At 45.6% G+C, this 13,445-nt stretch overlaps 1 protein-coding gene across 1 annotated transcript in view; it reads left to right on the forward strand.

Annotated features, from left to right (window-relative positions):
• LOC129380855 (nose resistant to fluoxetine protein 6-like) overlaps nucleotides 1–13,445 on the forward strand; it is a 38,504-nt gene that overhangs the window by 14,260 nt on the left and 10,799 nt on the right. Inside the window, exons 7-11 of the mRNA XM_055063011.2 lie at nucleotides 1,951–2,044; nucleotides 2,141–2,242; nucleotides 6,134–6,299; nucleotides 9,797–9,879; nucleotides 11,417–11,539. Coding sequence (XP_054918986.2) covers nucleotides 1,951–2,044; nucleotides 2,141–2,242; nucleotides 6,134–6,299; nucleotides 9,797–9,879; nucleotides 11,417–11,539 — 568 coding nt within the window. The remainder of the gene's footprint in view (nucleotides 1–1,950; nucleotides 2,045–2,140; nucleotides 2,243–6,133; nucleotides 6,300–9,796; nucleotides 9,880–11,416; nucleotides 11,540–13,445) is intronic.

The following is a 13,445-nucleotide window of genomic DNA, read 5'->3' on the forward strand; positions in this document are numbered from 1 at the left end:
GTAGTCACCGTCAGCAAACTTGTTTAGCAGTGCCTTCGATTAAAGGATGTTGCGAATCGTGACTTCACAGCGGTCAGCAGTAGGTGAACAAGGGAAGTCACAGGCTTGACTTTGCTCCAGCGTGACACTTCCCTTGTTCCTATGTTTCTTTCTTATTCGATTTTTTTTTTAAATTGTGTGAAGCACATAACAAAACTTGCCCTGTTCAGGGGTGCTATAACGTAAAACCATTCCAAACTTTTCTATTTCAATTCTGCTATCAGCCCTCCACGATTGGTCAAAAACTTTTTTCGACCACCCCCACTTCACCTGTCTGTCACGCGACATCACGAAAACCGCGATACCTCCCCATCTGATATGATGTGCGCACACTGATTATGCATGATTTGACAGAAAAAAGAAAAACAGTTATTTCTGATTCGACCCCTTTTCGCCATTAGCCCTCAGCTATTGGTAAAAAGTTTTCGGGCTGCACCCACTTCACGTGCCTGTCACGCCACGTCACAAAACCGCAAGAACTCACCCCGTCAAAGTGACGTGTACGCGATAAAGATGCATTAATATGCCGAACAAAACTGAATTTTCTTCGGAATAGCCGCAGGCTGCCCCGTTCCGAAAGGAATAGAAGATGGCTACCGCCGATCGGTCAGACGCTGGCTACTCGCACCTGCCGGAGAGCATGGGTGTATTTGCCTATAATAAAGCTTCTTGCGTGGCCGTGTAACGTTTTCGAGCACTTTCAGCAAGTTTACCCCCTCATTCTGCCGCCAACTCTTCTTTGCTTAGGGTCCATTTTAGCGTCATTCTTGAGCTTCCGTTGCATGCCGCCGCGATTTTCGACCAGCCACCGCAAGCTAACCAAGGGAAAGCCGACCAATCGTAGACGCCGGCACCACCCTCTTCATCCGTTTATCGACTTTCAGTGCAGTGGCTCGGCCCCATCGAATCCCTCTCCACTTAAGCGTTCTCCTCGCCTCTTGTAAGTCAATTAGATACGACAAGCCGCTCAGTGTAGGCAATGTTATTCGTTTTTCAAGCAAACAAAAGTAACCTCCCATGAACGAGGAGAGCGTTTGATTGGTCTGTTCAGACAACACTGCGGGTGACCGCCCGGTGCTTGCGTTGGTGGTTACGCAAATTTGACGTCAGGAGATTGGAATAGAAACATATTGGAATAGTTTTACGTTATAGGGCCCCAGGTGGAATATACCCGAAGAGGCGCACATTACATGTAGAAAAGCCTCAATGTCCAAGCGGCTAAATAAAGGAACTCACTAATATTTTCTTTAAATATTTCATTTATGACACATGTTGCAATTGCGAAATTGAAGCATTGTAGTAGTGAAGTCTTATCTACTTAGCAGTAATTCTTAGAGTAGGAAAATGTGATACAAGAAATCTACTTGATAAAGTGGAAAAGTGCTATTGTCACAGTTGATTATTGAAAAATCGGTTCGAACTAATAAAAAGAGGGAAAGTAGTATATATAAGTATACAGAGAAATGAATTTAATGACACTCTTCAAGGTTAGATGTAGTGTAAGGATTTCTGTTGCTCAATTGTACTTCTGCTTATCATTCGCCTTTCACGACCGGCCAATCCCGATGATAACTTAGGTGGACCGTCGCTCACTGGAACCACTGACGAAGTGCGAAAATGAATACCATTAGAATGAAATCTTGACATGCTGGCCCAATAATGATTGAACTTTCTTTCTATCTCTCCTTCTCTGTATTTATTCGTATTGTAAGAGCAACATTTCAATATCGTCGTTTCCTTTCAAGGAAAATAATAGTCGTTTCGCCAGTGGCTTTCGACCTTTCAGAAAGTGCATTTATTGTGCGTTCAAGATTGTAGCTGCATGTGAAAGTTAGCTATACACATGGCACAAGTTTTTTTTTAGCTGAGTGAACTCCGAATGCATCACGTATTTATGAATTCCGTTTACAGGGAGCCCGTTTGTCTTCGTAGACCTGTCAGGGAAAGTTATGTTTCAATTGATGCTCAATGGTCTCCTCAGTGTGTCCACGTTTCTGTTCTTAAGGTGAGCACAAAAAATAGGCAGAATATGGAGAGTTCATTTTTCTTTCTTTTTGTTTTTCTTTGCCTTTGATGCGCTGTGTGTGTTTCTTTTTTTCAGTGGATTTGTGATGTCATACTTATTGCTCCAGTCCCGCGCAGTAATTCGCAAGCAAAATCCGATAGCTGTGTACATCATAGCCGCCGTTCGGCGGTATATCAGGTAAGGAAGTTTCATTGCTGAGTAGCGTTCGCGCTGCGACGCTAAGCTACCCGGTCATTGAAGCAAGTGTGCTAGAAAGAGAATCGAAGATGGGGGTAAGGGGCCCGCTGACTTTTCTGTGCGAAAATCCAAACAAAAAGAACAGAGTTCTAACCTTCATGTTCTTATCTCGGTCTTGTGAAGTCTGCGATCGATCGGAAAGGAACGCTCTTTTTATGCAACTACGAGAGACACTACATGATGGCAGCCGAAACGCTTGTGAAGTGATTGAAACGCGATACTCCGAGCGCATTGCTGCCGGCGTTTCTGGCGCCACCGGGGGGAGGGGGGGGGGGCTGGGGGCACCGACCTTTTTCATTGGGGTAAACGCGATCACAGCGAGAGTATGTGAAACGCATTATGACTGCATTTGGTTCCCCAGCGAGCCCCCAGCGCTCTGCGGCGGTGTAAGAAGCGCCGGCCACCATGCGGTCTGATTATCGCGTTTCAATTACTGAGCGCTGACCACTTAGCACATGGCCGCCTGTAGTACAGGTTTCTTACCTGCAGCCTGAGAGACGAAGGGAAGAACCTATTACATTTATTGTATTTAAATATGCATTATATATTCTTGTATTTACAAACGTGCGCTAGCTTATTGTTCTGTTACTGCTGCTAATAATCATGTGAACTACTTTCACGTTTACAATGCGATGGAGATCTCAATCCACTCTATCACTCTTGGACCTCCTTCTGTATCTGTAATGACGATATGTGATAATTGTAAGAGTTGATTGTGATTCTGAAGGTTTTAAAGCTTAGCCTGCAGGACATTAGATCGTTTAAGAATACCTCCCCCCCCTCCTCTCCGACGTTTTGGGGCTCCAGTTTGACATAGCGTCGTCGGTATTGTGCATGCATGACATGCAAACGCTGTTCGTGGTTTGCGTCAGGCAAGCATTTTTTTTATATCTACAGCATGCAACCGCAAATTTGCCTTAAAAGCTTTGCGTCAACAAACATGGCGGCACCCATCAAAACGACCGCTCCCACCTAGCCCTGAAAGTGACCTGATATCTGGGTAACTGGTAACGTTTGTGACAAACAAAGCCTGATGTAGGCTTTCGCTTCCACTCGTGTGACGTAGCTCGCAAAAAGAGAATGACAATTCGTCACAGTTTTCAAGATCGGTGGTTGATTCGAAAGCTCATGGCCTAAAGTGGGATGCTTTTGGCTGGCGTGAGCTAATTAAAATTGATTTAGCTGATGACGGCCAATAAATTAGTCTCTCAGAACCATCAGAAATAAACTACGTAAACTGTTTGCTGGTGACGTATAAACGCTCGCAATTCTTATTCAAACCAAAGTACGTATGACGACGACATTTCCTTTACCAGTCATTATTTCATTATTTATAATAGCTTCGCTTTCTAGCCATGGTGGCACCGCAAGCTCAAGATAGAAACAGCGAGCTGAAGACCCCATTCTAAAGCTCTTAACTCCTGCATGCCCTATCAAACCTCTTCGGGGTTCTAAATATTTGGTGTCACTATCCTGAAACTCTGTATTCTGACAATACCTTAGAAGTCATTTATGCATATTTGCGTCACCTAAAAAATGCAACGACCATAAAAACTTGTTTTAGGCCATAGGGTTAGCCTAAACCGTCAATTCGTGACCAACACCAAAGAGGGTTGTTTGTGTCATAGAGCAAGCCGCGGGCGCATATCGCAAACAGCCGGCCGGGCTTCCTTGCGAATGCGCTCCTGCAAGTGGCAGACGGTTTGTTCAGGCAATAAGTGCGCTGTGAAATGGAAGGTGCATAGAGCGGGGCCGAGGTTGTCAGCCAAATAAAGACAAGCCATGAGGAGTCTCCACAGCAACGACGGCATGGCCATGCTCCTTGCTGACAAGAACACAGCAAGAATTGAGCTCGAGACAAAATTTTGTTCCACCAAGATGCTAGATCACCTTAACGGCCCCAATATGTCAATGTATCACTTGTAAGGCACCCACAAATGCTAAGCTTGAATAGCTGATGGCAAAAACACTTAATGTTTTTCTTGAGCAGTATATGAACCTCTACTACTGCCTATTCTGCACAAAATACTCGGCATCCCTGCCATCTGGGGCCTATCGAAGGTGCCAGTCCCTTTACGCACTCTTATAGGAATTTGACAGGCGGCTGCTTCACCAGATATCCAGTTATTTTCCTCGATTTTGAGCCCCCTGAGCTCCTGGGATCGTACAAGCTGTAGCATCGTGCAAGTACGTATATGGACACAGAGAGCTGTCGCTGTAGTACGCACACTACTCTCGTGATTAAACACAGTAGGAGTTGGATTCATGTAGAATGTGCATTGATTCTGTATATTGAGGATCGATGACAACCACCGCAAGTCGCTGCGACTTTCGACCAGCCACCGCAAGCTGTGGGCGGTTAACCGCAGCGTTGTCAGAACAGCCCAATCAAACGCTCTCCTCGTTTGTAGAAAGTGACTTTTGTTTGCTTTCAAAACGAATAAAATTGACTACATTGAGCGGTTTTTTAAATCTCATTTACTGACGAGAGGCGAGGAGCACGCTCAAGTGGAGACGGTTTTGATCGGGCAAAACTAGCGCATTGAAAATAGATAACCGTATGAGGAGGGTGGTGCCGCCGTCGGCGATCGGCCCACTTCACTTAGCTTGCTGTGGCTGGTCTAAAATCGCGGCGGCGTGCAACAGTATGTTAAGGATGCCTCTAAAACGGATCTTCAGATAAGAAAAGTTGGCAGAGGGATCTCCTATACGTGCCGAAAGGGCTCTATAACGTTATAATGCCACGCAAAAATGCTATTATACGCTAATAAATTCATGTTCTCCGGCAGGTGCGAATAGCTTGTGCCTGAGCGATCCGCGGGCAGTCATCTTCTATTCCTTTCGGAAAGGGGCAGACTTCGGCTGTACAGAAAAAAAAAAACCTTCAGTTTTGTTCGGCAAATTAATGCATCTTTAATGCGAATACGTCACTTTGACTCATTTAGTTTTGGCGGCTGTGTGAAGTCGCGTGACACACAGGGGAAGTGGGCGCAGCCCGAAAACCTTTGACCAATAGCCGAGGACTAACGGCAAAAAGCTGTCGAAGGAGAAATTATTATTTTTCTTTTGTTCGGTTTATTCATGCAGAACCAGTGTGTACACGCCAGATCAGATGGGGAGATATCGCGGTGTTTGTGACGTCACGTGACAGACAGGCGAAGGTCTCGAAAATTTTCTGCCCAATCGTGGAGGGCTAATTGCAAAGCTGGAATAGAAAAGTTTGGAATAGCTTTACGTCATAGCACCCCTGGTCTGCTTTCTTAACGCATTATTCATGCCTAAGACGGAGCCTACTTCTTTGCAGCGAAGGCTTTAGCCTTTTCGTCCGGTGCCGAAACCCTGGACCTTTAGATCGCACGGTGCACATGCTGTATCGTTAGTGAGGGTTAATCCACTTAACAGTGAAACTCCGCGTAGCTCAATGTTCTATCCCCGCGTATGCCATTATGGCCTAGCCCTGTCAATACTGCCCCGTGCACTGTCGAGCTACGTTCCGGGTGATAGCGCGTAGTATTAACAAAATCGTGAGCACAGGCGCAGTTGAGAAAAGGCCAAAGGATCCCCCAAACCAGAGGTTTGGGGACCATTTTGTCTCGAAGCGATAAGGCATGAAGCAGCCCCGTGACGCTTGACAAACCTACGTGTCAAGATATATGCGCAAAGCTTCTCAATAATACTCATGTTTCACATTGATTTGCATTGTTGCTGAAAATACTTCGACTGCTGCTAAATAGGCCTCCGAATTCATTTAGAAGATTTTCTTGGTAACAACCGCCGTTAAGATGAACTCATAAAATCCCTTGATGTATCTGAGCCAGCTGTCACACGCAGGCTGATGCTGCCCATCGTATCTGTGGTGATGGCGTGCTTCCTTCTGCCACACTTTGCGGATGGCCCTGCAAACCACGAACTCTTACAGCAGCAGGTGGACGGGTGCATCAACCGTTGGTGGGCGGTGTTGCTCAATTTCAACAACTTCTACCCCGTCGACAAGATGGTGAGGTCTCCTCCTAAGTGCCGTAGTATAGGTTGAGTTACGCACTGCTTTCATGTGCCTACTTCTGTGCGAAAAAAAAAAAAAAGCACGGTCCCACTCAATTCAAACTGCATCGACACGAAGCTTTTTAAAACGTTCGTACGAAGAAATCTGTAATCAAAATGAATGCGGGTTACTATTCTGGGCCATGATTTTGTAGTGATGCATTTCGATCGATTCTACGCCCACTCTTGCAGTATCTTCGACTGCTCGCCTCCATCCCCCGAAGCAGAGTCGGGCGTATCCGGCGTTCCCCGAAATCAGAGGTAGAGGACAAGCGCGCAGGCCGAACGCGTGACTCGCTCTCGCAGGCGGAAATGCCAGATGCGAAACCGCGTGACTACTGCCAACGTCCGATGTTTCGCCTATCCAAAAATCCCGGCGCTGCCGGTAAAACCGGCGAACGCGCAGTGGGACGAGCGTTCGTCGAAACGCCAGCGTGCAGCGGCCTAGGTTGCCTAGGTTGCGATGGACCGTCGCCAACAGCAGCGACGCTGTGCTGTGATGACGTTGCGGGAAGCGCTTCAATCTCGACTAGTGCTGCGACGAAAGGGCTCGGAGCGCCTCAGATCGCCCGAAGACGGAGGAGAGTGATCGAGGAGAACGAGCCAAACGCGCGCCCTCTTTCAACCAGCCGAAGACAACGCCGCTCGCGAGAGCGCTCTATACTCCGTTCTATACATAGCAGTCAACGCTGTGGAAACTACGCAAGACGTTCGGTCAAGAAAAGTTCATTCCGCGCGTTCCGTTCATGCTTCGCTGCGCGCCAACAGCATTCGCTCGAGCGAGCCTGCACGTGAGGCTCCTCTCCTCGCCACGGGTTGCAAATAAAAACCCGAAAAGAAAAACAAAAATAAAAATGATCTATAACGACGGATTAGCAGCCGTATACCACAGTGTGTTTGTTTCTAAGAGTTAAAACTTGTTTCATACAACACAGAGCCTATATAAAAAACAGTTGCGCACAACCGCGCGGTAAAAGGAACATCGAACTATATCCAAGTGCGAACGAAGCCACTGTAAAGTCTCTCTAGCCTCCACGGCGTTGACTTCTATGTATGGAACGGAGTATAGAGCGCTCAGAAACGACCAGTCGAAGATGCCATTACTCTCGACTGTGTACGGCGGGCTTATTGCAATAATAACGTAAGCCGGGCCTCGCGAAAGCGCGAAAAGGAGTAGCATCTCAAAAGACTTGGCTACAAAATGGTGGCGCTGACTCTATAGCTAGATTCGCCAACTCAGTCACAAAATCAGATAGCCAAATCCGTCCACAGGCAAGCATGAGGTTGCTGAACTGCCACGGATCGCTGTGCTAGCAGGTCGTCGGCGGCGTCATATACTGTGCGGCGTGATTGGATGGCACTGCGACCCGCTTTTCTTGACCGCAGACTGAATGAGCGGTCCGTACTAACATGGGAAGCCAGCTTATACGTGTAAAACTGGATTCACCCTAGGAGAGAAAAATCTGACCTGCAAGCCTAGCATGTCATTGAAAGTACTATTACCAGTGGAGGTGGCCTATTCTATTACAGAACCCACCGCTGTAGCCCAGTGTATGGCATTGTGCTGTTGAGCTCAAGATCGCGGGTTCAATCCCGACCGCAACGGGCAGATTTCGATGGAACAGAAATGCGAAAACGCTAGTGTACTTAGATTTAGGTGCACGTTAAAGAACGCCTGTAGGTGATCAAACTTAATTCGGAGTTCCCCACAACGGTGTGCCGCATTGTGAGATCGTCGCTTTGGCACGTAAAACTCCATAATTTTAAGCAGTGGCACGTTGGTGCGGCGAGTGAAACCAGCGCTTTTGAGACTTCGATCACCCTAACCGCTACTAAACGCCCGGTTTCAAGCGTGGTCAACAGTTAAATTAAATTCTCTGGTTTGACGTGCCAAAACAACGATCTGCTTATGAGGCACGCCGTAGTGGGGGAGTACGGAATAGTTTTGCCTACCTGGGGTTCCTTAACTTGCACCCAATGCACGGTACACAGGCGCTTTTAGGTTTCGCGCCCCATCGGAATGCGGCCGCCAAGGTGGGGATTGAACCTACGACCTCGTGGTTAGCAGAGCAGCCACTGGGCTTGGCAGGTAAACCAAGAAGACTTTCGCCATTGGACCGCAGGATGAAGAGCTGCAGCCTTGACGTATACGCATAGCTGCCAGTTTCTTTGATCTTGGGCCAGATACGCACGTTGCGAGAGAAAGATCAGGTGAAGCTCTTAGCAGGAAAACAGATATTTGAGCCAAAAACGTTTCAACTGGCAAAAGTGCGCTATAGGTTGGACAGAAGCGACACATAGATATAGGTACAACACGCACGACGCTGTACCTTTCCCTTTTGTTTCTGAGCCGTCTATAGCACACTTCTCAAAATGTAATGGAATGACTAGTTGTTCGAACTGACATCCTATTAAACAAAACATTTTAATACTTCTTGCTTGACTCGATATAGCGTTTAGAAAATGAAAACCTGCTTGGTAAGGGCACGGACTTAATCGTCGACCCGTTATTCAGGTCTATGGTAGGCAATCGAATAGTAAAAGGAGGTATGTACCGTATGTTGAGTTCCTATAGGCATGTCGGGAAGCCTATACAGAGGGCCAAAATTCAGCTTTATTGCCCCGTGGGCATCCAGCGTTGAGGCTAGATGCGCACGAATGGATGAACAAAACGCATCAAGCTCAGTACAAATCAGAATTCTAATCGTGGGAGCGGTTCTCCACGCGATAGAATTTGGCCATTTGAATTCTGGCATGTTTCCTTCTTTCATTAGCTCCAAAGGGGGTCTAAATCTATCTGATTCGCTCAAAGACGAATGTGTGGTGGAACTCAACGAAAGCGAAATGTCAAAAATAACACCTTGGAATTGTTTGTTTTTTTTGTCACTGAAGCGAACGTCAGGGGCTACGCTTGACGTGTATAACTGCGGAAAGAATTCTACGGCATATGGAACAGATAGTCGCTTTTGTTATTCAATAAGCGGCTAAGTTATCGAGGTGCTGTGAACACTGTGCATTACATGCTCTTGTATGCACTTTATGGGCGTCATAAAGACCACCCTTAATCGCATGTTCATTTCTTAGTACTCTGGCCGCTTTAAATACACCGCAGCAAAGTATGAACTCAATTTTCTTACCATTATGCCTGACTCCAGTGTAAAAGTTTAGTCTGATTATCATTCTTACCATACTGCAACGTACTGTATTGAATGCTATCTAAGGCGATTTAGTAGCACCGCTGGAGCAATTTAAGACAACTAGCTGAAGCTGTCATAAGCGGAAAAAATTAAACATCTCGTAGTCGTAGGTATTCCTTGTCTAAAAAAAAAAAACGTGCTCAGGCAATTGTGTGCTTGCACAACTAACCTAGCATTCGTATTCACTTCATTGTAACCAGAAGAAATTGTCGCAGTAACATTGATATTTCAATTGCTTTTCTTTGTCATGTTGCAGTGCATGATTCACCTGTGGTACGTGAGCACCGATGTTCAAATATTTCTCGTGATAGCATTTCCCCTCACCATCCTTTTTGTCTGGTAAGTGCATCCTTATAACTTGGTGCTGATTCCTTCCCATTCCTGAAACTATCATTTTTGGACGGAAAGCTTTATCAACCTGCCGCATTAGTTAATAAGGGGTATCAGAGCACCATGAAGTCCACGTAATCGTGCTGCCGCATGTGCTTTGCAAATATACTCTTGCAAATATACTCAGCGCTGAAACGCAGCGCTGTGCCAGCTCCTATTTGTCTCGACTGCCGCGCTGTTGCGCTACATTCGATTACCTTTGCACAGGGCAAGTTCTGCGCTAGGCACCTCTATGATGTGCGCCTTTACCCTTCTTCCAAAATTTTAGGCACTTTTCAGCAGGTTTTTTGCATCGCAGAGCAGTGTAAAATATGCGGTGGTTTCAACGTTTGCCACAGGGATATTGAAAAAAACTTCTTATTGCAGGCTTTCTACATTTTAACTATTAATACGAAGATAGCAATATTGTGATAGTTTGTTATGAAGTGTTCAGCAATTGTTTTGACAGTTAATACTGTAAAGTGCATGCAGAACAAAATGGGCAAGAAAATGCAAGGATCTAGCTCTGTTTGCTACATATGTGTTTGAAGCTATTTTGACGATATTTGTTTTCGAATAATAAACGAAGTAACTCGACAACGCTGTACCATGCTGGAGGTAAATGCGTTTTGGCTGGGTTTGTTCATAAGAATCTGCGGAGAGTAATAAGAAATTAACCTTTCTTTCTTACCCATTGATATGCACAGTGTCGAAAAATATGCATACCAGGGCAAACTCGGGAAACCTTATTATTGTAGGACTATCTACGTCGGAAGTAATAGGCATGTTAGAAGCAGAAAACATAATTTTTTAACGCCCGTATTTTAGATGCATGAGTATCCGTAGTTTCCGTCCTTGCTCCATGTATGTGTTTTATGTATTCGCTTTCCTTTTATTTTCCATTGGTTCGGGCTACAAACCAGTCTAATTTTTGACTCAGTCATTCAAGTACTAACGAATGAGCACTCATCAATACTGTGATTTTTACCTATTACAACGCATTTGCCTTATAGCCTTTCGCGCCCAACAAGACCGAATGACCAGATACTAATAATATTATAATAATTTGGTGGTTTAATGTGCCAAACTGGCCTGTGTGGTTACGGGGAATGTCGTAGAAAAGATTTTTATATTAGTTTTGGCCACCTGGGGATTTCATCGTATATACTTTTTGTTAAACAATATTTTACAATTTTATGTCGCAAGATAAGTTTGTGGGGTGTTGGTTTTAATGGGACTTGATAAACAAGGAAGAATGGTGTGAGAGAGCTTCTTTCCCGAGGAACGTGGGTGGGCCTGTGACGAAGAGTAATAGCGTTGTGGCTTGGATAGGTGCAGGCATCCAGAGCGCTGAAACGCAGCGCTGTGCCTGCTCCTATTTGTCTCGACTGCCGCGCTGTTGCGCTACATTCGATTACCTTTGCACAGGGTGGTGTCAAACATACCGGTGCCATTGCGAAAGGATTCAGCCAAGTGGCTCTGTTTTCTTTCTTTTTTTTCATTATAGGCACCCCAAGTTCGCCCTTTTGGTGTCATGCGTTGTTTCTCTAGCATTCTGCATTTTGGTATCGCTACAAACTCACTTTTGGCACCTGCTTTACTCCGCGACGACAGCCTCCAATGACATAGTGTAAGTATATAGAAAGAGTATGCATGGATCCTTTCCGAATAGCGCTATTTAGCACGCCCCTTTGAGGAATTGTGTGACACTTCTCGTTAGCGACCACTAAGTTCACTGGCGGTAGCAAAGAGTATGGCGGATACAAGAACGTTCGTGGCAGGAGCTATTTTCTCATGAGCACACTTAACAACAATCAAGCGCAGTTTTTGGATTGAGGGCTTGAGAGATGCATTAGCTTGAGGGAAGCCTTCATGCTGGAAACGAGGAAAATGTGCTGCCGGCATCAACAACGCAGTTATAACCCAGAAGTTGCATGTCACGCGAGTTTCTTCTAACACTGGTTGTGGCAGTTATCATGTTATTGAGGGCGGCGACGAATGTTGGCAAACCTTGGATCGAACGTAAGTCTGCACCACAATGAAGAGCGTAAAAATAGAGATAGAAGAAAGCTTAGTGAGTGAAAAGACGGAGAGGCAGGCTGAAGGAGCGTGCTTCTGGCCTGTTACTCAGCATTTGTACAAAGGGGAAGGAATATATACAGGGAAGTAGAAGACAATGGAGAATGTTTGTGAAATAATCCAATGAGATAAGCACCAGCTGTCCTAAGGCGTACATGCGCCGTATCCCTAACATGCCGACTACCGCTATAGACAGCAAAAAAGGCGACTAGAAGCATCAGATTATGTATGTGTGGCAACTATAGACCTTTTCATCTGGCTAGGAGGAAAGGGCGTGCAGCGAGCCTTTCCTCCTCTCTGGCTTGTTTGAGCCGGCGCAGTTCTCCTTGACTGTGTTGCCGTCGCTTGCTGAGCAACGGCTCGGAAATTTTTTAGCCATTGATCCGTGAAATTCACGTGATGTGAGTTCATACGACGTCATCGAGCAACCACTTCAGGCGTCGCCTTTAGGTTCTGCAGTAGCTACTCTATGCGGAAATTTTTCTTCGCTGCGCAAAAATGCGGCACGTATCATCAGCCGCGGTATGTTTGTTGTGAACTATTTTGGCTGTATCAGTTTTCACTCCGCGAACAGAATCAGTGACTGTATATTGTCAGCGTGACTAGAAAGTCTTCTCACTGTCTGATCGCTTGGCGTGGGAAATAAAACGTGAGAGTGCTCGTGTTCGGCCAACCCATTGCAGCTCCGAAACATGTCAGTTTTAATCGTTATAAAACACTTGCGTGAGCCAATAGTATCCTTCTCACGTACTTCAAGTCTAGTAGACTTGAAATATCTATACTATGTCTACATTAGCCTCCTGTATGAAGCCGATGGCTCTGCTCAACACAGCGGTTACTGCGGTTAGAAAAACGAACATGATGCATATAAGCATTGTGCTTCGCCATTGCTTTTTTGCTTGTAAGGCATTAATATCCAAATGGAATTGCATAAAAAAAAATCTCACAGCTATTTGCGAGAACGCCATTTTTGTAAAATGGGTGAGTGCTTCGTATAAGACGGGACGAACAAGAATGAAAAAAAAAATATATTAAAAAAATCGTCTTTCATCCTGCTTTCGAAAAAAAGGATAGAAAAGAAATAGCAGCACTGGTTAACGACGCAATGAGTCATCGCATGTTTGTGCCGCGCGCTTGGATGATGCGCTATATAGAACAAACAAATCTATAACACAGCATATACCACTACCTCGGACACTCGCGCAGTCTGCCGCCGGTCGCACGACCCCTCGGCAACTGTGATTCACACTGTATGGTATGCTGTTATTACTAACCAAAGCTATTGTATTCGTGAGCGGAAACCTCTTCCAGCAAACAAGGTAGTCTCGCAATATATCTACAGATAGCAATTCGAATACTTGTCAAATAAACAGCACAACGTATTCCGCAGCAGAACGGCGCCCATGCTGTTAGGATCGTCAAATGTTTCATAAGTACTCATTGGTATTAAACAACCG

This window comes from Dermacentor andersoni, chromosome 1 (genome assembly GCF_023375885.2).
Source record: "Dermacentor andersoni chromosome 1, qqDerAnde1_hic_scaffold, whole genome shotgun sequence".
NCBI classification, from domain to species: Eukaryota; Metazoa; Arthropoda; class Arachnida; order Ixodida; family Ixodidae; genus Dermacentor; species Dermacentor andersoni.